This window comes from Amblyraja radiata, chromosome 11 (assembly GCF_010909765.2).
Source record: "Amblyraja radiata isolate CabotCenter1 chromosome 11, sAmbRad1.1.pri, whole genome shotgun sequence".
NCBI classification, from domain to species: Eukaryota; Metazoa; Chordata; class Chondrichthyes; order Rajiformes; family Rajidae; genus Amblyraja; species Amblyraja radiata.
In genome coordinates this window covers 27593920-27621890 of record NC_045966.1, presented here as the reverse complement: position 1 = coordinate 27621890, position 27971 = coordinate 27593920, and the positions used below count along the sequence as shown (strand labels likewise).

At 43.6% G+C, this 27971-nt stretch overlaps 1 protein-coding gene and 1 long non-coding RNA gene across 3 annotated transcripts in view; one reads left to right on the top strand and one right to left on the bottom strand.

Moving 5' to 3' along the window:
• Nucleotides 1–12708: 12708 nt before the first annotated feature.
• On the bottom strand, nucleotides 12709–16674 carry LOC116978759. The gene is made up of 2 exons (XR_004413539.1): nucleotides 16569–16674; nucleotides 12709–12908 (listed from the first exon to the last, which is right to left on the bottom strand). It is a non-coding gene; the product is annotated as an uncharacterized LOC116978759 (long non-coding RNA).
• Nucleotides 16675–23871: 7197 nt separating this feature from the next.
• Nucleotides 23872–27971, top strand: part of stk10 (serine/threonine kinase 10) — a 101128-nt gene continuing 97028 nt past the window's right edge. For both annotated transcript variants that reach the window (XM_033029591.1, XM_033029590.1), the window contains exon 1: nucleotides 23872–24421. In XM_033029591.1, coding sequence (XP_032885482.1) covers nucleotides 24266–24421 — 156 coding nt within the window. In that variant the 5' untranslated portion in view covers nucleotides 23872–24265. The remainder of the gene's footprint in view (nucleotides 24422–27971) is intronic.

Below are 27971 nucleotides of genomic sequence, written 5' to 3'. Positions count from 1 at the left end.
AAATTTTGAGATTTTAAAAATCAAGTCTGTAATTTATCCCATCAGATAAAGCATAAAAAAAGTTTAATTTGTCACCTAATTCACTTTCATATCTTCAGTATTAAAAATGTTATGGCCATTTTCATACTCGGAAATTAGCATCTTGTTCTCTATTGCTTTTCCATTGACAACACAAAAGCTGTGATCAGGGACAGTCAAATGGCCATAACTTTCTTAAAAATTAAGAGAACTAAAATAAATTTTCAGTCATTATAGATTGAAGCATTCTGAAACAAATATGAAACAATCTTACTTAGATGACTTGAAATTAAAGCATATAATTAGTTAGTTACCTAATTGTAGCTAATTACAAAATTCAATTACTAGATCTAAACATCTATCAATTTCTTAAGAATAGATTAACATTTTTTAAATAGCCTAAGTGTCCAAATAACATTCACACAAGAATTCACAATATAACATAATTTTTAAATCTCATTGTCATCGATTTATAGGTCAAATGGAAGGAATTTAATGTTTAATACCTGTCAAGTCAAACTGAAATGAAAGAACAGGTGCAGAGAAATGCTACATTGAAATCACAAGACAGTGATTAAAGTGTGCGGAACCCCAGCCTGCCGGGTTCTGCCCGGGGCTTTCAAAAGGGCACACAGCACCAGAAGCCAGGGAAGAAGACGGAAGAGACTTGCGGGCGGCAAAACTTGAACAGTAAATCAAAAGGACTGTCCGAAAAGACTGCCGCGATAGCCAGAAAAGGCAAGCAGGACTGATTTTCTACAGACCCGATTGGCAGCCGGGTTTTTCACCTGGTAAAGACTAAAACTGCTAAAAACTGCTAAAGACTGATCTGCCAAAATAAAAGGAGGAGAAAATAAAAAAGGTGGAAAAGAAGTGTTTAGTCTGAGTGAATCCAGTTTATCATTTCGGGGTAGATAAATCAAATCCCTTTCAAGCGGGGAATCTGCAAAAACATTAGAAGACTTGACAATACCTGTAAATTAATGGCCATTTAAATCAACTTGCCTGTGGGTTTTTCTGGAACGTGACCATTTGGAACGTTGCGGTTTGCAGTGATTTAGATTCCCATATCTGCATGGAAAACACTGCCGGTTGGTTTGGGGACTAAATCACCGTTTTGCAACATAAAATGTGAACTAAAGGTATCTTAAGGACCACTTTTATACATAAAAATAAACTGCTTTCTTTTACCTGTCACCTACATAAAATCCGGCCCCGTTGTCGGCGTTGACGGCTTTAGAAGCTGATTTTAAAATTAATCCAGCGCTGAACGAGTCGGACGATTAAAAAAAAAAAATAGACAGAACGCCCGTCGGAACGATTCTTCAACAAAAGCTTGCACTCCAACCTAATATAATCCAAGACAAGGAAAGAAAAAAAACGCATTTTAACCCCACGCCCCACCCCCCCTAAAACGCGCCAAAATCGCGCACACGGCCAGTGGTAGAATTGCAGCACTGCTGAAGGTAAGTATTGTAACATACCTATTAACAGTGATCACATCAGCCCATCTCAACACAAATAAGGGGAATATAGTTGATTAGACGCAGCCATCTCTCAATAAACTTCAACAGCACAACTGTCACAAATCCATCGTCATCAATAGCCTCCATTTTACTCCTAGCCAGGGATTAAGTGGAGCAGCCATATTACAGTATATTGTGGCTACAATTAAACTGCAACATGACCCTGCACAAATAAAGCACCTCAGCTCCTCAAACAATCTGCCATGTCTACAAAGAATCAGATAAAAACTGTTTAATATGAGAAGATGGATGTTTCCACACATGAGCTCCAACAAAAATGCCGACCACATAACAAGTTCAATTTGCACATGTTAGCTAGTTTGATTACTAGGGTAGTTGTTGAGAGCAATGTAACTGAGCATGTAATACAGCTTTCTATAATTGGATAAACATTTGTTGTGTGGAACGTACTTACAATGTAAAACATACATTACCAAGTTGACATAATTTTCTTGAGCAAAAATAAAACAAATTGCTGGTATTACTCAACAGGTCAGGCAGCATCTGTGGGTCAACATCCTGCATCAGGACTGAGTGTAAAGGGAAGATAGCTTGTAAAAGGTGGGGAGGGGAGTGGTGAGGCAGAATCTATCACGTGTTAAGTGGATCTAAAAGGGTTGATGGGGAGGGAAACTAAGTAGGGGAGGAAGGATTGGAGGGATCCACAGAGTCTGGGAGGTGATTCGTGGAGACAACAAAAAGCGGCAGATTATTGCTCCAGGTTTTTTCTCCAGATTCCAACACCTGCAGTTTCTTACCCTTCGTTGTCTCTGCTAGTCACCCCCTAGCCTTTGCTGTCTCATTCTCTTCCTACCCCACCTGGCTCCATCTGTTCATCAACACGCCACACGTGGATCCCCCTTTCGCTTATAGACACAAACTGCTGGAGTGGGTCAGGCAGCATCTATGGAGAAAATGGATGGGCGACTTTTTGGGTCAGAACCCTATGCAGCTTCTGTCTCACCTCTCTCCCTCACTTCATTACATTGGCTATCTCCCCTTTGCCCACACAGTGCGGATGTGGGTCTCAATCAAAACATCAGCTATTTCTCTCCATCCACAGATACTGCCTGAGTTTGTCCAGCAGCTTATTTTCTGCACCAGATTCTATCATCTGAAGTCTCTTGTGTCGGACATAATTTTCTTCTGTGATTTTGAAGGTTTATATATACAGCATTCCAGAACACAAAACAAATCATTCCTGTATTTGGAACAGGATAACTTATGCTGATTGGTTTGTGAGTGTGACTACAACAATTTGACCTCAAAGTTGGGCGAGGTCAAACTGTTATAGTCACACTCAAAAACAAATGAACAAATAACAATAGTTTTCCCGCATGCCATTAGTTGTAACAACTTCAAGTGGTTGGACTTGGAGCTTAAATGGCATTTGTATCACAGCAGTGTATTCATTGGGCTAAGAGTTATTTGATTAGTGCATCACAAGAAGCAGACACCCCACAGTTCAACCTCAGGGAACAAATGACGAGGGCTTCAAGAGTCTTCTGAATGCAGTGCCTTCTCTAAAACGTTCTGAACTATGAGTACTTGAAAAGATGATTGTTCTGGGTGGTGCAATTGGAGCCAGGAGCACAGCATCATGCGTGAACCCAGTGGGAATAGGAGAGCATTGGTGATAAACAATAAGTAGGGGTGAGAATCTGGGACAGAGGTACTTATGTAGTCACAGACATAATTCCAGTATGGCAAGTTGCATCTTGGCCCTTAGATCAATGTCACTAAGCAACTGCACAACATTTCGGCAGGAGGAAGACAATTAGCCAAAACTCATGATCAGTACCAACCAGTGAGGTCCTGCAGATTATCGGAGCGAGGAAAAGTACTTCAAATGTAAAAATCTCCAGATTACTAATGGCTTCACAACTCCGCTGACTATAAAAGTAGATAAGTATAATGAACTTATGGCTGGAGAGATGCAGGAGAAAGGGTTTCACATTCCTGGCTTATTGGGATTAGTAGACAAAAGTGCTGGACGCTCTGTACGCTCATCTTCCAGAGTCACATATTTTCCGAGTCACATTTTCCTTGCATGCTCCCTCTTTCTCTTCACTCCCAATCCATTCCATCTACATCCCTCCCTCTCGGTTTACATTTGATTATCCTTTTCTTTATTTATTTGACATCCTTTGTCTCCCTTTCATCTCAAGCCTTTGATACTTCCCCCAACTATCAGACAATCACCCCACCCCCATTTCCATCTGTATCTACCTATCATTTGCTAGGCTTTGTCCAACCTCACCACTCTTTTGGTAGACAAAAGTGGTGGAGAAACTCAGCGGGTGAGGCAGCATCTATGGAGCGAAGGAAATAGGCAAAGTTTCGGGCCGAGACCCTTCTTCAGACTGATGCAGGTTGAGGGGGGGGGGGGGGGGGGGGGTTGGGAAGATGAAAGGAAGAGGAGGAGCCAGAGGGCTGAGGGAGAGCTGGGAAGGGGAGGAGACAGTAAGGGCTACCAGAAATTGGAGGAGTCAATGTTCAAGCCGCTGGGGTGCAGACTGCCCAAGCGGAATATGAGGTGCTGCTCCTCCAATTTCCAGTGGTGCTCACTCTGGCCATGGAGGAGGCCCAGCACAGAAAGGTCGGTTTCGGAATGGGAAGGGGAGTTGAAGTGCTGAGCCACAGGGAGATCAGGTTGGTTAACGCGGACCGAGCGGGGGTGTTCAGCGAAACGATCGCCAAGCCTACGCTTGGTCTCACCGATGTAGATCAGCTGACATCTAGAGCAGTGAATGCAATAGATGAGGTTGGAGGAGGTGCAGGTGAACCTCTGTCGCACCTGGAACAACTGCTTAGGTCCTTGAATGGAGTCGAGGGGGGAGGTAACATCTCCTGCGGTTGCAAGGGAAAGTGCCCGGCGAGGGGGTGGTACGGCTGGGAAGGGAAGAATTGACCAGGGAGTTACGGAGGGAGCGGTCTTTGCGGAAAGCAGACGGGGGGAGATGGGAAGATGTGGCGACTGGTGGGGTCACGTTGGAGGTCGGAATGACGGAGGACTATTTGTTGTATGTGATGGCTAGTGGGGTGGAAGGTGAGGACTACGGGGACTCTGCCCTTGTTCCGAGTGGGGGGGATGGGCAGAGAGAGCAGTGTTGCAATCTACCTATATACCTTCCTCTGGCCTTATAATTCATTCCTCTCTTCTCCTTATCTGACACCTCTGTCTCCTTTTCACCTCTAGCACCTTGTCACTTCACCCATCTGCCAATAGAGCCCCCTTCGTCTGTATCCATCACTGCTTGCCTGGCTTTGTCCTGCTAGCACCTCTCTTTTCCCACATTCTTCTCCCCACTACAATCAGTCTAGAGAAGGGTCCTGACCTGAAACATCATCTGTCCATCCCTTCCACAGATGTTGCCTGACATACTGAGCACTTGCAGCACTTTGTGTTTTGCTCTCGAGTTGTTCCAGCTTGTTTGCTTAAGACTTGTGTAAATGTGTTCCCCTGTTCATAGTGCTGTGCCCTTTGGTTTTGACAGCAATTTTGCTCTCTTCCCATCTTTTATCATGCCACGTTCCATACAGAAGGGCCATTAAATGACCATTTCTGTGATCAATAATTAATTCAGAAATCTTGAAGTGAAGCCAATCTCTATTGCTTTCTGTTACACCACTCTCTGGAGACTCCAGCAACTCTGAAAAAGCACTAAATGCAGGTTGGCTCTCTAAGAACTAAGAACTAAAAAGGAGGTACATTCCTTTAACATCTCTCCCTTCACACTCTAGGTACTGACATCACAAATCTCACTCCCTGATTCTGGCCTTGGGTCCCCACCTCCTTGATCATCCTCCAACTGAAGCCCTGATTCTCTTGTATGACCCCACATTCGGGGATCACTGACCTGAATATTTCCTGACTCTCACTATAACTCCAATATCCTCCCAAATTCCCAAGTTATGCCCCAAATCCATGATCTGAATCTCATACCTCATACGACTGGCCCCATGAAACCTAGTGCCATCCTCACTCCCCACTAATCCCACCTCAACTGAAGACTATTTCCTAACTAGAAAAGTCCACCCAAGTAAATGCACCATTCACCACTGGCCATTCAGTAGTATTTAATGCCAAATGACATACCGTATATCCACCACATTTTGCTGCTACAGGCCTGACACTAAAGCAGTTGTCGGGATGGCTCAGAACTCCAAAGGCATACAGGTATGTAGGTTAATTGGCGTATATATTAAAAAATGTTCCTAGTGTGTGTAGGGTAGTGATAATGTGCGGGGTTTGCTGGTCGGTGCGGACGTGGTGGGCCAAAGGGCCTGATTCCACGCTTTATTTCTAAACTAAACTAAACTAAACACCTTATCTCTTCCTGCACCAAACAATTTTTGGATTATTTTATCACATTGAGAAATCTTCTGTCTGATTGTTTGAAGGGCCACCGAATTATTTCCCTGCTGATGGATGATGTCGATTTGTTAAGGAGGGCAATGTTTCGGAAAGGAACTTGAGGAACCTTGTATTTCTGCCCGAGTTCTAAACAATCTCTCTGGGCATTTGTGATGTGGGATTTCTGCTTCACCACTAACCATAACATCCAGAACATTGTTTAATTCCACACTAATTTCCACGTGAAGAGAGATAGAAGACTGTTTTATAAAAGAGACACATTTCTCTAATTTCAAGTAACCCTCTCTCTCCGTCCCTCCCCCACCCTAGTCATCCTGCTAGTTTCACTGTTCATATCGCTTCGTTATACTGCAGTTGTACAGGGTCTTGGTGAGACCACACCTGGAGTATTGCGTACAGTTTTGGTCTCCAAATCTGAGGAAGGACATTATTGCCATAGAGGGAGTGCAGAGAAGGTTCACCAGACTGATTCCTGGGATGTCAGGACTGTCTTATGAAGAAAGACTGGATAGACTTGGTTTATACTCTCTAGAATTTAGGAGATTGAGAGGGGATCTTATAGAAACTTACAAAATTCTTAAGGGTTTGGACAGGCTAGATGCAGGAAGATTGTTCCCGATGTTGGGGAAGTCCAGGACAAGGGGTCACAGCTTAAGGATAAGGGGGAAATCCTTTAAAACTGAGATGAGAAAAACTTTTTTCACACAGAGTGGTGAATCTCTGGAACTCTCTGCCACAGAGGGTAGTTGAGGCCAGTTCATTGGCTATATTTAAGAGGGAGTTAGATGTGGCCCTTGTGGCTAAGGGGATCAGAGGGTATGGAGAGAAGGCAGGTACGGGATACTGAGTTGGATGATCAGCCATGATCATATTGAATGGCGGTGCAGGCTCGAAGGGCCGAATGGCCTACTCCTGCACCTAATTTCTATGTTTCTATGTTTCTATGTTATCACCTCTTCCACAGTCGATAATGGACCAATGTGGGATCCACCTTTACTGGGTCATCGGTGCTACCCTGATTTGTTCTGTCCTTTTCATGCCTCTAGTTTACATCTCACCTGACTCTCAGTCTGAAGAAAGGTCCCGAACCGAAATGCCATTTATTCCTTTTCTCCAGAGGTGCTGCCTGACCCATTGAGTTACTAATTTTGTGTCTATATTTGGTGTAAATAAAGAAACTTGGGTCTTGAGCAAAAAAACAAATGATACACTTGTCGCCTTACCTCCCCCCTCGACTCCATTCAAGGACCCAAGCAGTCGTTCCAGGTGCGACAGAGGTTCACCTGCACCAACCTCATCTATTGCATCCGTTGCTCTAGATGTCAGCTGATCTAGATCGGTGAGACCAAGCATAGGCTTGGCGATCGTTTCGCCGAACACCTCCGCTCAGTCCGCAACAACCAACCTGATCTCCCGGTGGCTCAACACTTCAACTCCCCGTCCCATTCCAAATCCGACCTTTCTGACCTGGGCCTCCTCCATGGCCAAAGTGAGCACCACCGGAAATTGGAGGAGCAGCACCTCATATTTCGCTTGGGCAGTTTATACCCCAGCGGCTTGAACATTGACTTCTCCAATTTCCGGTAGCCCTTATTGTCTCCTCCCCTTCCCAGCTCTCCCTCAGCCCTCTGGCTCCTCCTCTTCCTTTCTTCTTCCCCCCCCCCCCCTCCCCCCACCCCACCCTACATCAGTCTGAAGAAGGGTTTTGGCCCGAAACGTTGCCTATTTCCTTCGCTCCACAGATGCTGCCGCACCCGCTGAGTTTCTCCAGCACTTTTGTCTACCAAAAGAGTGGTGAGGTTGGACAAAGCCGAGCAAATGATAGGTAGATACAGATGGGGGTGGGGTGATTGTCAGAGAATTGGGGGAAGTATCAAAGGCTTGAGATGAAAGGGAGACAAAGGATGTCAAATAAATAAAGAAAAGGATAATGAAATGTAAACCGAGAGGGAGGGATTAGATGGAATGGATTGGATTGGGAGTGAAGAGAAAGAGGGAGCATACAAGGAAAATGTGACTCAGGAAATATGTGACTCTGGAAGATGTGCGTACAGAGGAAGGGAAAGGGACAAGGTGACGAGAGATGGTGGGAGAATTGTGTGCGCACTGGGACAGGGGGGAAGCAGGGGAAAGGGAGGGGCGCGTTTAAGGTGGCACAACTAGAAATTGTAGAATTCAGTGTGCATACATAGGGTTCTAAAGTGCCTAAGTGGAATATGAGGCAGTGTTCTTCCAGCATGCATGACCACAGCTCCAGCAGGCCTTGGCAGCAAGAGTGCAAGCGTTAAGCGAAATGGGCGCCCAGTCTACCCTTTTGATGCCGATGTAAAGGTGGCCGCATCGGAAGACGAGGTTAGAAGAGGAGAACTTAAATCTCTGCCTCACCTGGAAGGGCTGCTGGTGTTCGAGGATGGAAATAAGAGTGGAAATGTAGGGACAGGTGTTACATCTGCTGCGGTAGCAGGAGAAATGCCTGGAGAGCGATGGGTTAGTTTGGAGGAAGTTAGCAGACCACAGAGTTGCAGAGAGAGTGATTTTTATGGAAAGCAGAAATGGATGGGGACGGGAAGATGTGACTGGTGGTGGTGGAATCATTTTGAAAGTAGTGCAAATGTCAGAGAATGATGTTGAATTCTAAAGATTGTGGAGTGAAAGGTGAGGCCCAGGGGGACAATCCTTGTTCCATCTGGAGGTGTGGGTAGTGAAAGCACCAATGCAGGACACCAGGAGGGGGCCTAGGGCACGAGCTCCATCCACAACAGCAAAGGAAAAGCGACTTACTGTAGGAAGAGGACATTTTGGATGTCCTAGAGTGAAAGTCTCGTCTTGGAAGCAGATGTTGCAGAGACGTTGAAGTTGAGAGATTGGCATTCTTTCAGGATGCCATTTGGGAAGAGGTGTAGATAAATAAGTAAGTAAGAAAGTTTATTGGCCAAGTATTCACATACAAGGAATTTGCCTTGGTGCTCCACCCACAAGTAACAACATGACATACAGTGACAGTTACGAATGACTCAGAAAACACTAAACATTAATAATAATAAAACATTAATGATAAAACACCATTGATCAAGCATGTGAACCAACAAAATACCAGATCAAAGGGAGGCTACAGATTTTTGGCTGTTGAGTAGAGCAACTACTCGTGGATAAAAAACTGTTTTTATGTCTGGCTGTGGTAGCTTTGACAGTCCGGAGTCGCCTTCCAGAGGGAAGTGATTCAAAGAGTTTGTGGCCAGGGTGAGAGGGGTCAGAGATGATCTTGCTCGCTCACTTCCTGGCCCTTTCAGTGTACAGTTCATCAATGGAGGGAAGGTTGCAGCCAATAATCTTCTCTGCTGATCGGACAATTCGCTGCAGCCTCCAGGTGTCATGCTTGGTGGCTGAGTCAAACCAGACCACCATGGAGAAGGTGAGAACACACTCTACGATGGCCGTGTAGAATTGGACCATCATTGCCTGTGGCAGATTGTGCGTCCTCAGCTGCCACAGGAAGTACATCCTCTGTTGTGCCTTTTTGACCGTGGAGTCGATGGTAGCCCCCCACTTAAGGTCCTTGGAGATGATGGTTCCCAGGAACTTAAAAGACTCCACAGACTCCACAGAAGGTAAAAGTGGGACCCAGAAATTAGACGTTACTGAGGTGGTGAAGAGCATGTGAGATGCCTGATGTAGGTGGGAAAGGACTGGATAAGGGGGAAGAATATAGAATAGAGGTATCGGAAGATTTTGGTGGTGCACAGCAGGCATAAATATTGAGTCTGCAAAGGGTATCCTGGCACACCCATTGTTTATATCTGCTCAACCCCTCCAAAATGCTTGTGGATTTGGGGAAGGAGATAGAAATGGCAATGCAGGGTTGGGGAACTATAAGTTTGGAGGCCTTTGTCCAAATGACTCAATGGGAAGCCATTGTCCCAATGGCACAATGGGGAGAACAATTCTTCTTTCTCTTTGTTGTTTTAATTCTCCAAGCTGTAAGTTTTGAAAGCTGTTGATGTTAACCATGTTTTGTTTCTTATCAGTTAAATATGCTAGGTAAAATTGAGTAGTGTAACATGAGAATAGCATCATGTTGTCTTTCAGTTGAAACCAACCAGTCGATCAGCTGCTATAGTCATAAATATTATATTGAATAATTCCTCATACCATGATCTAAATTATTGAAGTACAAATAGTTACAGCTTATTGTAAATTGAAACTTCAATGCTGAATATGTTTTCTATGATTTATTATTCAATCAGATTTGGCCTTACTTTGATTTTTTGGCTGTAGCCATCGATATTTTTTTTCGGAAACAGTAGGATTTCCCTGTTTGTCAAAGAATGTTTGTTTAATGTAGACACAAGGAACAGCAGATGCTGGAATCTTAAGTAAAATGGATCAGACCGTACCTGTGGAAGGAATGGATCAGTGATATTTTGGGTCAGCGTCCTTTTTCTAGGAGAAAGCTGGAAAAGAGAGATCTGGGTTGTCCAATGCCAGACAATTGACAGAGGAGAGGCTTGATTGGCTGGTGGACAAAAGCCAGAGATAAAAAGGATACAAAAGGATATCAAATAAGGATAGAAGAGGAGTGAAATGTGAAGCCAGAGGGAGGGATATAGGTGGAAGAGGACAGAGGGTGAAGGGGCGAAAGTGGGGCTGTATAGTGCGAGAAATGGGTAGGATAGTGGGATAAAAGTGTTCAATGTAGCCAATAAAAGGAAGGGAAGGTATAGCGTAGTGTCCTGTTGGGAACGGCCATGTTTGGAGAAATGGTGTTCAAAAAGGAACTGCAGATGCTGGAATATCGAAGGTACACAAAATTGCTGGGGAAACTCAGCGGGTGCAGCAGCATCTATGGAGCGAAGGAAATAGGCGACGTTTCGGGCCGAAACCCTTCTTCAGTCCGATGTTTGGAGAAATGCTGTGTTGACATGAAGTGCTGTCATCGAGAGTAAGTGCAGTACTGATACTTCAGCGAGAGGTCTGTGCAAAAGGAGACAGCAAATTAAGGTTCAGTCCGTTGAATGGATAATTCTTCCTTGGCGTAGTAGAGATGGCAGGGGGGATAGTGAAACATAGGGATGTTGGAAATCAAGTGATTTCAAATGCCCCTGAGGACTACGTAAGTGCAGTAAGTGCATTCAACTGCAGTTCCTTATGGACCACGTTGAGGACCTGGAGCTGCAGCTGGTCTACCTCATGATTATCCAGGGGTGTGAGTGTGTTTATAGATAGGAGTTACAGTGAGATGGTACAGGTAAAATGTAGATGGGTGACCACCAGGAACGGGTGTAGGCAGCGAGTGCAGAAATCCCCTAGGGTTGTTCCCCTCGACAACAGGTATGCTCCTTTGGACACTGTTGTGCTGGAGGACTGGTCAGGGGAGAGCAACTGTGGTGGTCCGGTCTGCAATTTCAGGTCTGGCTCTGAGGCACAGTCAGACAGAGTTATAGTGGATAAGTCAGACAGAGCCATAGTGATTGGAGACTCATTATGTAGGGGCACAGACAGGAAATACTGAGGCATCAAATGAGACTCCAGGATGGTGTGCTGCCTCCCTGGTGCCAGAGTCTAAGATGTCTCCAAACTGCTGCAAGGCATTCTCAAGGGAGAGGGCAAGCAGCTGGAAGTCGTTGTGCATGTTGCTCTCCCCTGACCCGAGACGATGTAGTCAGCCAGGTTTATAAAGTTAGTGCTGCCAGTCACAAAATAGGCATTGTCCTGCGTTCACAAGCATACATTATTCTATTCGTGGTTACTTAAATCAATGATAGACACAAAATTCAATGGGACAGGCAACATCTCTGGAGAGAAATGAATGGGTGATGTTTTGGGTCAACACCCATCTATCTCCTCCTGTAACATTAACTATCAGCTGGTAAAGTCTGTTAAAGAATAACTTTCTTGCTGAGGTCATGTGATTATTCTGGCAGGGGGACTGTGTCAAATTCCTGCCCCAGTCTATACAGCCATGCGTAACACAGTGTATTGACAAAATGTGCTCTCACGCAAATATTGAATTAAGACCAAGTTTTTCATGGGTACATCTCCTCTGGGATTAGTTTGCCTAGTGTATATTGGACCAGAGTTTTGCGGAGATACATTTGAAATAGAAAACCACATCAGTCTGAGGAAGGGTTTTGGCCCGAAACGTTGCCTATTTCCTTCACTCCTTAGATGCAGCTGCACCCGCTGAGTTTCTCCAGCATTTTTGTCTACCCATAATAAGGAGCCCAGATTACCTTATTTAAAAATGACAGGAAAGTATTTGGTAAATCGCCCATGATAGTCAATCAAACCGTTCTTTGCAAATATTCTGAAATAAAGTATATATTTCACTGTTTTTAATGGCTATCTCTCATTTGGGTTTGGTTCCCCCCCCACCACTTACATTCCTTCCTCTGCTTCACAATTCGCAACTCTTCAATCCTTTTGTCTCACATCAAAAGGTGCATTTGGCATCTGAGGGGTAGCTTTTTCACACAAAGGGCGGTGGGTGTATGGAATGAGGAGATAGTTGAGGCAGGGACTATCACAACATTTAAGAAACAGTTTGGCAGGTACATGGATAGGACAGGTTTGGAGGGATATGGGCCAAACGCAGGCAGCTGAGACTTGTGTAGCTGGGACATGTTGGTCGGTGTGGGGCAAGTTGGGCCAAAGTACATGTTTCCTCGCTGTTTGACTCTCTGACTCTATGACACATCATTTCTGATTAATTCGCCGCCTCCAAATGTTATGAATGAAGTAATTGTAATTTGTTAACATTAAATGACAGTAAATCACTTTACATATATACTCATTAACCAATACATTTACTTTCATTCTTATTGAGTCATGGAGTTACACAGCACTGAAAGTTTGACACAAAACACAAAGTGCTGGTGTGAATCGGCGGGTCAGGCAGCATCTGGAGAGGGAATGGATAAGCCATGGTTTGGTTTGGGATGTTTCTTCAGACTCTTATTCTTCAGTTTGCAACAACAGGAATGCCCCAGCTGTCAAGACAAGACAAAATAACAATTGTAAATAATAATGCACCTATATCTCCATCCTCAAGCATCTTGGACATACTTTAAGACTGGTTCTATCTTGTCAGTTGTTTATAGTTATTAAATTGTGCCTGGAATTGATTCATTGGGTTAATATTCCAGCAACAATCAACACAGCTGGGATCAGTCAACCCATAAAATATTAATAAAAGATTAACTTACATCCACAGAAATAGCTAGAGGCAGAATAAAACTATTGAACATATACAAATGTTTCAACAGTATTCAGTAAAGTAATAAATCTTTTCACTTCAATCCACAACCTAAAATATATTATAATAACGGGAACAGGAATATATTTGTCTGATAAACACTGAATTAGAAGTGCCGTTGATTGCCTCTGGCCACTTTAATGCATTCTTTCAAAGATTACAGAAACCACAGAGAGAGAGAGAGACGGGAGGTGCATCTTATCAAATTCCTTAATAAGTCACAAAATGAGGAACATGATGTAAGCTTGACTCATGTCCTTTCAAGACAACAAAGGCGTAGTGTTTAAATATGCAGATATTTCATACATCACAACAGCCTGTTAAAACCTGTTGCACAGGTTGTGGCTATAAAACCTCAATCTGGAATGATGAGCATCCAGCACCTCGTTATTATTTTGTAAACTTGATCTACTTAAATTCTTGTTCTAGTGTTCCTTCTAACCATTTCTCTCATGATATGCTAACATGATGGCACCCATCTTAAATTACGCATTCCAACCATTCACTTAGTTTCCTCAGGATCTCTCTAAACCGCAGCACTTTGTTCTTTAGGTGTCGCAATTCTCAAAATCCTTGCAATTTTTATTTTACTTTTTATTTCACCATCTTATAGGAATTACGGAAAGAGGTTTAAGCATGCAGAGGAGGTGTGTCGCAGCTGTTAATGACAAGACCAAATAACAATGGCCAACAACAATGCACCCTTATCTCCATCCTCAATAGCACCTTGGACATACTTCAAGGACAAGATATGTTAACTTACAGTATACATGAGTTGCATTGCAAGTGAGTTACTTTAGCTCAAATGAGTTAAGTGTGGAATACTAATGAAATTTGTCCTTAGTGTATTCCTTTAGGTACCTTTTATAAAAAGGTTAATTAACTGGGAAATGGGACAGAGACTACAGACACTAGAATCTTGAGTAATAACAGACTGTGTTGGCTTTAGAGATACAGCGCGGAAACAGGCCCTTCAGCCCACCGAGTCCACACCGACCAGCGACCAACACTATTCTACACATACTAGGGACAATTTACTCTTATACCAAGCTAATTGTAAGTCTTTGGAATGTGGGAGGAAACTGAAGATCTCTGAGAATGTCCACACGGTCACGGGGAAAATATACAAACCTTACAGACAGCGGTCGTAGTTGGGATCGAACCCGGGTCCCCAGCATTGCAAGCGCTGTAAGGCAGCAACTCTACCGCTGCGCCACAGTGCTGCCCACTGCTGGAGAAACTTAATGGGTCAGGTAGCATCTGTGAAAGGAAATGGACAAACGACATTTCGATTGGGTCTGAAGAGACCCAAAACATTGTCTTTCCATTCCTTCCCAGATGCTGCCTGATCTGCTGAGCTCCTCCAGACATTTGATTCTTAAAAATTAACTGTAAAATTGTACCTAACCTTAGAATTGCAATCAATTTACAATTTACAATCAATTGTGACTTGTCTATAATTAGATCGTTTGTAATAGATGCGAAATGAATTTGATATTTTTGCATGAGTCTTCCTTCCACTGATTCTAATGTGCACATCCAGGGCTGGTGTAGTCCACTCCACCATTCAATAATACCAAAGCTGACCTAATTGCAATCCCAATTTTGCATTGCTGATTACTTACTACAATCTTTCATCCCCATGTTATCCACTGTCTATTTTGCTCTGCCTAAAAAATGCTCTGCTTCCACCACCTGTTGAAGAAAGATTTAAAGATTCTGAACCCTCTGAAATAGAAAACAAAGATCACCTCATTTATTTCAAATTGATGACCCATTATTTTAAACAGTGACCCCCTGGTTCAACATTTCCTCACAAGCAGAAACATCTTCTTCACATCCATCCTGTCAGCCAGATCTTTTATGTTTCAATCAAGTCCCCTATCACTCTTTTAAACTCAATTGGATCTAAACCAAGCCTATCCAATCTTTCCTCATAGGACAATTATCCATTCTAGGTATTAGATGCAAATTACTTTCACCAGCCTCCTTCATCCAGTTCATCACTAACATCCTTCCTCAAGTAAGGAGACCAATATTGAATATAATACCTTAGATGTGATCTCACCAATGCCCTGCATAAATTAACTGTAATTTCTCTACATTGTGTGTTGTCCCCTCTCAATAAACAATAATATTTGTTCAAGAAGGAACTGCAGATGCTGGAAAATCGAAGGTACACAAAAATGCTGGAGAAACTCAGCGGGTGCAGCAGCATCTATGGAGCGAAGTAAATAGGTAACGTTTCGGGCCGAAACCCTTCTTCAGACTGATAGGGGGTGGCAGGGAGAAGGAAGGAAAAAAAGAGGAGGAGCCCGAGGGCTGGGGGATGGGAGGAGACCGCTCAAGGGCTAAGGAAGGGGAGGCGACAGCAAGGGCTAACAAAATTGGGAGAATTCAATGTTCATGCCGACCGGATGCAGGCTCCCCAAGCGGAATATGAGGTGCTGTTCCTCCAATTTCCGGTGTTGCTCACTCTGGCAATGGAGGAGACCCAGGACAGAGAGGTCGGATTGGGAATGGGAATGGGAGGGGGAGTTGGCTCAGCACTTCAACTCCCCCTCCCATTCTCAATCCGGCTACAAAAATCAAACCACACACACCCAGTCTAAAGTCAGCATGGTGCTCCTGCCTAATCTCTTCCATATCTTTGCTTCTCAATTCAATCAGTTTTCTTTGAAGTTTAAAACAGTACTTAACTTAAACAGCTAGCCTCAGATAAAATTGGATACAGATGAATTGTAGGTCATGACAGTGAAAAATATTAGTCACAAACTAAGATGGGGGATGGGGCTGGAGAACAGTCTGATTTCTCTATTTGGACAGTCTTCCTGCATGTGAAAACATTTCTGTATTCAATGAAAGGAAAACTGATTTGGGAAGGAAGTCCTGCAAGCCTCCATTCCCATGGGTGTTGCTGGACATCTTAAACAGTCTCTTAAGGCAGTCAGAAAAGAATTGGTGATTTCATCATTCCATGCAGAATGTCAGTAGTCATTCATCACCAGTTACCATAAATTTCAAGAAGACAAAAAACTGAGTGAGTGTGAAAAATAAAACAAGGGAAGGAAAAACAAAAAGGGAAGCGTTAGACCCGTTCATGTCCACAACATGTTTTAAAACCAACAACATGGGTTAGAAGAGCCGTCACTGTAGAAGAAGTACAGCAGGCAATGTGCTGACAGGAAAATATGAAGTCTGAAATAAACAAAACCTACGCACAAAAAGAAACAAGGTTATGATGAAATGCAGGGAAGCAAAGCAAAAGAAGGTTTACTCTGGACTTCTTTATGAAGCAGGACATTTATTGAAAAAGCATGAATCATAAATTAGGGGATTAATCATTTTACTGATTAACTTAATAGTGTAATATTAAAGAAATTTTTTTTTTGACATTTGTCACAATGATTAGACTTCGCATGGAAAATTCCATCTAATTGATTTCCACTATTCTTCCTCCAAGGTTTGCCAAGGTTCTTCAACTCACAATGGACTTGTGAATGCCTACACTTTTGATGGGAAATGGCCAGTTGTAAGGCAGCTGTGCAGTTAATCTGAATTTCTGCTTTTAACCAATGCCTACACTGAACAACAGTAACTGAGTATCCAGCTGCTATAAAAACCCAACTGCTTTAATTTCCTTTCTTGGGAAGGCTTGGTATAGCATTTTCAAGAGATTGATGAAATCTGCAATTTATTATACACAGCAGAGGTGCGGTATGGAGGTGTGGAGATATCAAAGCAAATGATATCAAATGATATCAAAGCAAATGAGGAGGTTTTAGTATAATTTAATTATTTCTTAGAATAATACTGGGAGCTGTTGTGTGGTATGCACTTTGATGGTTCCTTACAGGAGCAGTGCAATTAATCCCTTGTCTGATCTATTTACCCAATGAAGGTCATGGGAGGTCATGTTGCAATTGTATAAGACATTGGTGAGGCCACATTTAGAGAATTGTGCTCAGTTCTGGGCACCGTGTTATAGGAAAGATGTTGTCAAGCTCGAAAGGGTACAGAGAAGATTAATGAGGATGTAGCTAGGACTAGAGGGTCTAAGCTATAGGCAGTGGTTGGGTAGGCTGGGACTTGAAGCACAGGAGGATGAGAGGTGATCTTATAGAGGTGTACAAGATCATGGGAGGAATAGATTGGGTAGACACAAAATGCTGGAGTAAGCGGGTGAGGCAGCGTCTATGGAGAGAAGGAATGGGCGACGTTTCGGGTCGAGACCCTTCTTCAGACTGATGTCAGGGTTGGGGGCGGGACAAATATAGAAAGTAGGTTGGTTAGATGCACAGAGTCTCTTGCCAAGAATCAAGGACCAGAGGACATAGGTTTAAGGTGAAGGAGTAAAGATTTAATAGAAATATGAGGGGTAACCTTTTCACACAAAGGGTGGTGGATGTATGGAAGAGGAGGTAGTTGAGGCAGGGACTATCCCAACATTTCAGAAGCAGTTAGACAGGTACATGGATAGGACAGATTTGGACCAAATACTGGCAGGTGGGACTAGTGTAGTTGATGTGTGCAATTCAATAATATTTGTAAAAGCCTTGTATAAGAAAATGTTGGCTGGTGTGGGCAAGTTGGTGTGGGCAAGTTGAAACAGCCTATTTCCACACTGTATCGCTCTTTCACTCTATGACTATGAATGTTGCTGTTGAAACTGTGTTCAACATCTAAACTATTCGCTAAAGCATTAAATAACAACAATACTGAAGTTGCAAGTTTTGATATTGTGTAATGATGTTCCGAAAGACATGAGGGCTATGTGGCCTTACTGTGAGATAAAAAATTAGAGCCACCAGTTGTATGATTCAATGTTGCTTGAAAAGCACTTTGATATTCAAGGTAGGAGAGACAAAGGTGAAAGCATGGTTATTGTGTTACCTTCACAGCACACATCATGTCTTGTGCCACAACTCTGTAGCCATAAGGATATGGGAGCTGTAATCCCTTCAGTCAGCGCTTGTGACAAGCAATGCAGCTTGGATTAGAACCAAATTCTGCTGAAATAGTCATTATTAAAGTTCAGATTTCAATATCTGGATATTATTCTCTCTCCTGGATAAAAAGAACGTTAAGCAGTCATAATTCTGTCCAAGTACAAACAGAATCTTGTAAAGAAGTGCCATGAAATGTTTTGGGAAAGAAATGAAGGAATGAAACACCGTTACTGACTTAATTACTGAGTGCAATTGAATAATAGTTGTAAAAGTCTAAATAAAATGTACCCTTATGGTTCGTGTTTATCCAGATTTTACTGTACATGTAAGCTTGAACCAGTGAGCTTGTTCCAATAACTCGTGACTAGTTAGTTCACTTAGTGTTTACTATGTTTACCCTTGAAGTGTGCAAAGTCTAGTTATTATACCTAGTTCTTCAAGTGCATAACTAATAAACCGGGATACTGGAGGCAGCTCACAAATACTGAAAATGTATAACCTGGCTTTGGATTTCAAAATTATTTGCATGAACAGTTAGGCATTGAAAATTTTCATTCAAACACCACCAATCTTGAGGCGTGCCAGAGCTTTGCATTTAAAAAAAATCCCTTCTCACTTCCTACTTCTTAATTTTCTTTTTCTTCCGGTCATCTAGCACCCCACCCAGTGAAACGGCATGTTATAAATACATTAACATAAGTGCCTTAAAAATGGAAGGAAATCGTGCAGGATGTCCAAACATTTCATTTAGTTACTGACGTCTCAGGAGAATCCTGACTATAAGTAAAAACAACAGGGTTCCATTTGTGCAGCACCTTTAACCCAGCTAAACTATGTGAGGCAATTCACCCAAGCATCATTAAAAGTGGTTACAGGATCACTGGTTAGACCAGCATTTATTGCCCCTCCCTAAATGCCTGTGATAAAGGATTGATAAACCACCTTCTTGAACTGCTGCCATCCTCCTGGTCTTGGTATTCATACAATGCTGATAGAACACCCACATTACAATGGGGTAGGGAAGTTCTGTACTCAGTCCCCACAACAATACAACACTAGCAATACATTTTAAATCAGGGCATATGCAGATTTACATTTGCCATGTCTGAATTTGGTGCCACGCTCAATGCCAGATGGTTTGACTGGTTTTATTGTTTGTTTTTTTGTTTTACCAAAGTGGTTATGATACAGCCGAATGCCTTGCTTGACCATTTCAGTCATTGTAGGAGTCATGCAGATCAGACTTGAATGATGACAGGGGAGGGGGGGGGGGGGGGGAGGTTCCTCCCATTCTGGGGATTTCCTTCCATTAAGTGAACGGGTGGTAACAACAATCAGATAATTTTGTGGTTACTGTTACAAGGACTGGAGGTCAGATTATTTAACGGTTTCAGTTCAGCAGGTGTTGTGATTGACTGTACTCACATCTCAGGATTGTTCGAAAAGGACTTCTCCTCTCCTGCATTACTACTAGTTTTGTTTTACATTTTAGTTTTGTTATTGTTTTACATAGTGTTCCAATGACAGTGATTTAACCCTGTACTGCGGCTGCATTGAATCATATTAAAAAGTTATTATGGTGAGTGGAGAACTTGTACCAAGATAGCAGTCTGAAGTTCTTAATTGCTTACGTTCTTGGAGCAGAATTAGGCCATTTGGCCCATCAACTCTATTAAGCCATTCAATCTTGGCTGATCCGAACCCCATTCTCCTGCCTTCTCCCCATAACTCCTGATATCCTTACTCAACAAGAATGTGTCAATCTCCGCCTTATAAATATCCATTGACTTGGCCTCCACAGCTGTCTGTGGCAATGAATTCCACAGATTCACCACACTCTGACTAAAGAAATTCCTTTTATTCTGAGGCTAGGGCCTCTGATCCTAGACTCACCCAATAGTGGAAACATCCTCTGCCCATTTACTCCATCCAGGTTATCCTTCCTATGAAGAAGTGTCCCGACCCAAAATATCACCTATCAATGTTGTCCAGAGATACTGCCTGACCTGCAGTTACTCCACCACTTTGTGTCTTTTTGTGTAAACCAGCAACTGCAGTTGCTTGTTTGTATTCTATATGAAGATGCCCCCCTAGGATTGGAAGGTCAAAGGAATTACTTTTAAGGAGAATCTTACAGTTGGAAAGATACAGAGATGGATGTTGTTTAGGCGGGGATTTCCAAAGGTTAGAGACATAAATGGCAGGGCAATTAAAGTCAGAGATATTAAGTTGTCTAAAATGGGAAAAATACAGATATCAGAAGTTTTAGGATTGTGACAGATTACAGATTAAGAGTGGGAAAGGCCTTAGAAGCATTTGAAAACAAAATGAAAATGTAAGATTTTACACAATTAGGCATCAATAAATATCTGTGAAACAAGGGTGGTGGGTGAAGGTGGCATGGTGCATATTAGAACATAAACATCCCAGGTTTGGATAAACACAACTTTGTGAACTGTAGTTTGAAGGAGGCTTGTAAGGAGTTTTGTTGTCAGGTTATTCAGTAATTAAGGCTTGGGCAACATAAGCAGAGCCAGCCTCAGGAGAAGATTTACACGGATGGTGCCAGGATTTGAGAGGCTGAACTATAGGGAGAGGTTGGGCAGGCTAGGACGTTATTCCTTAGAGCCCAGGAGGCTAAGGGGTGATCTTAGATAGGTGCATAAAATCATGAGGGGAATAGATAGGGTGAATGCACAGTCTTTTACCAAAGGTAGGAAAATCAAAAATAAGGGGACATAAGTTTAAGATAGAGACAAGATTTAATACAAACCGAAGGGACAACTTTCTCACAGAGGGTGGGAGGTACATGGAATGAGCTGCCAAAAAGAAGTAGTTAAGGCAGGTACAATAGCAGCATTTAAAATACATTTGGACAGGTACATGGATAGGAAATGTTTAGACGAATATGGGCCAAATGTGGGCAAATGGGACTAGCATAGGTGAAGCATCCTGGTCAGCATGGAAAAGTTAGGCCCAGGGTTCTGTTTCTGTGCTGAATGAATCGTTGACTCCATAATGTACAGATAGTTCATATGTGCACTCAATCTGGGGTCAGATATAACAGGATGTGAACAGTATGGTTCCATTTCAGGGAGGATTGAGTTAGAAACTCGGAGCAGTAGATAATGGGGGCAAAGATGACAATTCTCGAGATCGTTTAGAGTCATACAGTGTGGAAACAGACCCTTGGGCCCAACTTGCCCACACGGGCCAACATGTCCCAGCCACACTTTGTCCCATCTACCTGCGTTTGGCCCATATTCCTCCAAACCTGTCCTATCCATGTACCTTGAAACATACATCTGCTCAGCCATTGCTGCCATTGGAGAACTTCGAGAGTGCAACTGGGATCAAGGAAGATGATGGAGGCAGCTAACTTCCAAAAACTCCTGTATTGGATGAATGATGACCTGGGTACACATGGAAAAGGCGAGGTCACATCTCCCGTTGCGGTCTGTCCTATGCTCCCAACTCCCCCTTCCTATAACATCTGTGGGTGCAGGCCCAATTACGTCCCTCTCGCTCAAGATATGGAGTCAACTCAGGGAAAACTTCGGTTTACAAGGCCCTTCCATCTTGACCCCACTGCTTAAAAACCACATCTTTAAACCTTCAAGTACAGACCACACATTCAAAACTTGGCATAGCAACGGTATCAGTAGTATCAAAAACCTATACAAGGATGGCATCTTTTCGTCTTTTGCGGAGCTCTCGTCCAACTATAGCCTCCCAAACTCCCAACTTTTTCGTTTTTTCCAGATTAGGGATTTTGTGAAGAAGACATTCCCCCATTTCCCAAATCGCCCCCCTGAAACCCTGACCGATACCATCTTAGCTCTAGATCCCAACCGGAAGAAATGCATCTCTGTTTTGTATAACTTGTTAGGGTCGGTTATATTGAAACCTCATACCTCATTAAAAGCTGCGTGGGAGGGGGAGCTGAATACGAAACTAACAGACCAGCAATGGGACTCTGCCTTAGATTTGATCCATTCTTCCTCCATATGTGCCAGTCATGGCCTAATCCAATGCAAAGTCCTTCACAAAGTCTACTACACAAATGCAAGATTATCTAGAATTTACCCCGCTGTTAGGGACACCTGCAACAGATGTAATCAATCTCCTGCCAACCATAGCCATATGTTTTGGTCTTGCCCTAAGCTAGCAGCCTTTTGGAGGAGTGCTTTCGACTTGATAAGCAGAGCCTACGGCCAGACTATTCCTCCAAACCCACTGTCAGCCATTTTCGGTACCCCTCCCAACACCAACCTCTCTGTTGCGGTGAAACGGGTTCTAGCTTTTACAACCCTGTTAGCCCGGAGACTGATCTTGCTTAACTGGAGGCTCACCTGTCCCCCGACACACACCCGCTGGATTAAGGAGGTGCTTTACAATTTAAAGCTTGAAAAACTTAGGTTCTCTCTCAAAGGCTCTACCAAGACATTCCTAGATACATGGAACCCTTTCTTGGAACTTGTTAACTCTCTCAACTTGTCCCCAGACTCGGAAGAGGACTGAGTGCTCTCCACCATTGTTCTGCTCTACTGCAGCTGCTCTCCCCTTAACCCCCCCCCCCCCCCTCCCACACTTATTTATTTAATTACTTACTTATTTACTGTTATTAGTGACCCCCCTTTTTTTTTTTTCTTTAGTACTTTTTGTTTCGTTTATCTTACCATATTTGTGTGGATGTGTATGTATGTGAGTGTTGTTTGTCCCCGTTTGGTTCCGACCTGATTCGGGTGGGTTGAAGGTGGGTAAGGGTAAGGGCTTTGAGGGTCGCCTACATACTGTTGCACAATTATGCCTTGACTGTCACTGTCTGTTATCATTGTATGTATGCAAATTGCTGTGAAATTCAAATAAAAAGATTTAAATCAAGGAAGATGATGGTGAAGTTGTGGAAATTACTTTTAGATGATTTGTCTTCTTCTTGCGTATGGCGTGCACAGCCTAAAGTTGTAGGACAACTTGTTCTATTTGATCTTATTTGATTGTGCACACCAGGTTGATTGCATTCGTCGAAACAGGTGAAGGTTGAAGTGTCCCACTCCGTTTTAGATGATGTTATCAAGGGATGCGAGTAAATAAGATACATCTAAAGATAGATCCTTGGAGAACACCTGATAAGAGAAGGTTTGTGCGTGATTTTCAGGCTACAATGGGATAGATAGCAGTGGAGTTTCATCAAAACCAGAGGGGCGACAGGGAAAAGTTGGACCAGGAGCAGTGGTCGAAGGTTGCAAACTGGACTGAGAATGGGCAGGGGGTCATTGGTCAGGTTGTCATTTGCAGATTTTACGAGAGCCGTTTCCGGACGATGATACTCGGACCAAAAAAATAAAATCTGCAGAACTCAAGCATGCATTCATGACAAACGCGGACCCGGTTTTGAACGGTACGTTCAAGTACTTTGTAAAGAAAGAGATGGAATGGGTGTTAAATCGAAGATAGGCACAAAATGCCGCAGTAACATAGCACTGAAGCAATCCAGCTGCCGCTGCCACTGCCCTCCCTCACCCCACACCTCCAGCCCAATGGTCTGTTCAGACGGCATTGCGGAGCATTGGAAAGCATCGTTCAAAACTTTCCCCTCCCCAGGGGTACAGTTTATCAGCTAACACTGGCCCCACCCACCTGTGGGAGGAGAAAGGCTATGACTGATGCCTGGATTGTTCAATTAGCAGCCAGAATGACCTTTTATTATTTTAACTGATGGGTTAAGAGACGTGCGACAACCAATTGAAATAGGGGCAAGGCTGGTGGAGATTATATCAAGGGTCGCAGTGCCGCAGAAACGGACAGGTGGATGTAGTGCGGGGTGGGTGTAGGAAGCGGATATGGAGTTGGTGGTTTAGTGCCCAGTAGATGACTTGTTTGGATGAAGTTGGCGATCCTTGTTTCAAGTGGAGCTGCGAAGGGAGTTGTCTTCCGTCGACCGAGGAGGGCATGAAAGTTGCAACGTGAGCGGGACAGCGGGCGGCGTGGAGAGGCTTGGCCCCGCTGGGAGCGCACCGAGCACAGAGCCGCGGCCACCCCGCACGGATTGCCGGCCGGCTTCCCCGTCCCCTCCTCAACCTGCTTTACCGCTTCCCTTCCCCCTTCTACGCCGCTCCGCTCCTCTCTTTCACGACCGGGCATGGCTTTCGCCAACTTCAAGAGGATTTTGAGACTCTCTACTTTCGAGAGGAAGAAATGCAAGCAGTACGAGCACGTCCGGAGGGACTTCAACCCCGAGGAGATTTGGGAGGTGATCGGGGAGCTGGGCGACGGCGCCTTCGGCAAAGTCTACAAGGTAATGGTGCAGGGAGCTTCTGTGCTTTGTTTGGGACAGATTGGGAGAGGGTGGTTTCCATGATTGAGTTTCCAACCCCCCCCTACCCGCCGCCCCAACACACACATACACTCTCTGGTCAACCCGCCTGCCCCTAGTGTTTCTTTAAAGTTGTTCACTGCACAAACTTTGAGAGACATTCTTAGCGGAACAGACATTGTTGCAGGCTGTCTGATTAGCTGCTCCGTTGCTCTGCTTCCTTCCTCTTCCTGAAAGACAAACCCACCCCCACCCCTGAGTGTACTTTGGGGAGGGGTGTGGGATTATGATTTGCGCGTTAGATTTTTTTAATGTTTAAACAATGGCCTTTATTGTCTTAAAAGTTAACGTTGTGTTTCTTACACATGAGAGTACAGGACGGTCTTCTCGTTCTGCGTTCCAGCGGAAGAACCCGTTCTGTGTTAAGCGGGCTTTCGGAATGAGAACTGGATTTTTTTTGTTGGGAGGGCGATGCTTCATTGTTTTCCTCGGCATTGCAGGTCAAGTTTTACAAACAATGTTTGGAGGGTTTCCGGATGACGCACCTACTGGTACGAAAAGGAGACGCGAAGTGATTTCCTGTTCAAAACACGAGTGTAGGAGTAGCTCAGTATGTCAGGCAGTTTTCTGGAGACGCTAAGTGACTTATTGTTCGTGCCGGCCCTGTGTATTTTAGGGAAGGTAATCCGGCCAATGTTCACACATCTTGCAATATGACCGTGTGAAATTTCAATGGTCCCAGGTATGTAAACAGCAGAGTAGAAGTTCGTTACAGTAAATTCCATTCTGCGACCCTGTAATGGGCACGCATAGTATTGGTGTCCTGCTAGTTTCACTGTTCGTATCAATTGGTTATCACCTCTTCCACAGCCATCAATGGATTATTACAGGCTCCACCTTTCCTGGGTCATCGGTGCCGGCTCTGATTTGCTCTGTGCCTTTTCATAATTCTAGTTTCCCTCCCCCCTGACTGTCAGTCTGAAGAAGGGTCTCAACCCGAAACGTCATCTATTCCTTTTCTCCAGAGATGCTGCTTGACTCGCTGAGTTTCTCCAACATCTTGTCTATCTTCCGGAGGAACTCAGTTGGCAAGGCAACACCTGTGGAGGGAAGTGGACAGAAGACATATTGGGTCAGCATCTGCTGTCTCTTGTTTCTCTGATGTTACTGGGGGTAAAACAGATTTACCAAATGGAGCGGCTTACCACTACACAATGTCAGTTCTATTTTTTTGCCTTCTCGGTTAGGTCAGCAAATGTTGAAGGTTTTCATGTTGGTATTGGCCTTCTTCAGTCCACCACACAACAACCAAGGACCAGTCGGGTTCCATCACTTGCACCAATGTTCATCTAATTCCACAAATAGTGCATGATATCAGATGTCTGCTGTGTTATAACCGAGTTGAGACTTCACTTCTGTCTTGACATAATCTAGGTTGAAAATTTAATGCAGAATTGTCTTCACTGATATGTTGACAAATTCCTTGCTTTCTGTCATAATTAGAGTAGATGTAAAGGATGTTAACATTTTTATAAGCGCTCCTATCCTGTGGTCTGTATCCATGTAACCTGTTCAACGGAGCCCATAATTTTAAAAGAAACAAAATGATGGATATCTTCAGCAGGTCAGGCCACATCTGTGGGAAGATAAAGTTAGCATTTTGGGTCAAGGATCCTTTGCCAGGACTGGAAAGAAGAAAAGAAGCTTGTTAATCTGCAGAGATAGTGAATGTCTCAGTTAAAGTAAAACGGGGGTGTCCATGGGGATAAGCTGTAAACAAAGTTATCCAGTCAATGAATGGGAGCAGTTCGAGAGTGAGAACATAGAATATAGGAATTGTTAAATTCAGAGCAGAGGTATGCAAGCAACAGGCCAAACAGAACATTCTCCACTCCCAGAGGTAGAGGGAGGGGGGACAACTGAACCAATTTCCCAAATGAACTGATAGAGATATAACAAAACAAATTACTGGTACCTGATTTTGTAGAATTCATTCTAGAGCCCAGAAGGCTGCAATGTGTCCAAATAGAAGATGTACTGTTTATCAAGCTGGTGTTGAGGCACAGATCCAAAAGTCAAAGTGATAGTGGAATGGAGAATTGAAGTGACAGGCAACAGGAAGCTCGGTGTCACACTGTGGACAGAAGACTGGTGCTCTGCAAAGCTGTTGCCCAACCAAAGCAGCATTTGGTTTTTCCATCATAGTGCAGTCCACATTGTGAGCACTGACTGCTATGCACCAGATTGGAAGTGCACATCACTTGCTTCTTCTGGAAAGACTGGTTGAATCTCTTGTTGGAAGGGAAAGAGTGAAAATACATGATTTGCATTGCCTGTAGTTGAAAGGGTAAGTGATTCATGAGAATGGAAAAATGGTCCAGGGAGTTAGAGAAGGAACAGGCCTGCAAAATGTGGAAGGCAACATGTGTCTGGTGGTAGTGGAATCTCTTTAGAAGGTAACAGAAATTGCAGAGATTATCCATTGAATTTGGAGACTGGTGGGGTAGACAAGGGACACATTCTCAAGGATAAGTTTTGTATTCTGGGAGAGGGGTCAGAGCAGCAGACTGGGATATACAGCAAGATGTCGTCAAGTGTTTTGTTAAGAATGATAAAGGGGAACAAAAGTTCAGCAAGAAGATATTTCAGAGAGTTGTGAGAATGCAATGGAGGTGGAGAAATAGAAAATAGTAGTGCTTGCCAGGAGGCAGCATCGGATGAAGAATAGTTGAGATAACTGCAGGAATTGCTATGCTTGGTTAAAATTAGTAGGTTAGAATTGGTAGGATGTTAAAAGCTCGCCTATCTCCTGAGATGGAGAGGTCCAGGGAGGGAAGGGAAAAGTGAGAGATTGACCATGTGAAGACGAGAGCAATAAATTGGCAGCAAAAGTAATGCACTTGCCAAGATTTACATGTACAGGAAACGGCATTGGTTTCACTTTAAACAGCTGCTGCTGCTGCTGATGACTCCTGTAATACTGCTTGTTAGGATTTGATCGAAGAACTAAAAAAAATTAAGGGTATGATCCTGGATAGGACTGAAACAAAAGATGTTCCACATATCCCATGAAAAGGCACACATATCTTCGGCCCATGTGAGTGCCCAGTGTTATACCTTGGATCTGGAGAATGAGGGTAGAGATGAAATAAATGTTTTTCAATGCAAGAGTAAGTTCAGCTGGGAGAATAAATATGTTGGTGCGAGAGAACTGGTCGTGCCTCTGCTCAAGGAGGAAGCAGAGGGGTTGTTGGGCCAACCTGATGGAGGTGTAAAGGGATGACTAATCCATGGTAAAGGTGAATCTGAGGGAACAAGGGAATTGGAAATGGTCAGTGGCAGAAGGCATCAGAGGTGAAACAGATATAAGTGGGGAAACTAAGGTCTGTTAGTTTACAAAATTTGATGTCTGAAAGGAAGGAGCAAATTCATCAATTGCAGTCATCAATGGAGTGAAAAATATAGTGGAATAAAGTGGAAACTTGTTTCTTGTTTGATTCCATCCTTTCTCCTTGGTCCAGTACCTTCCCAC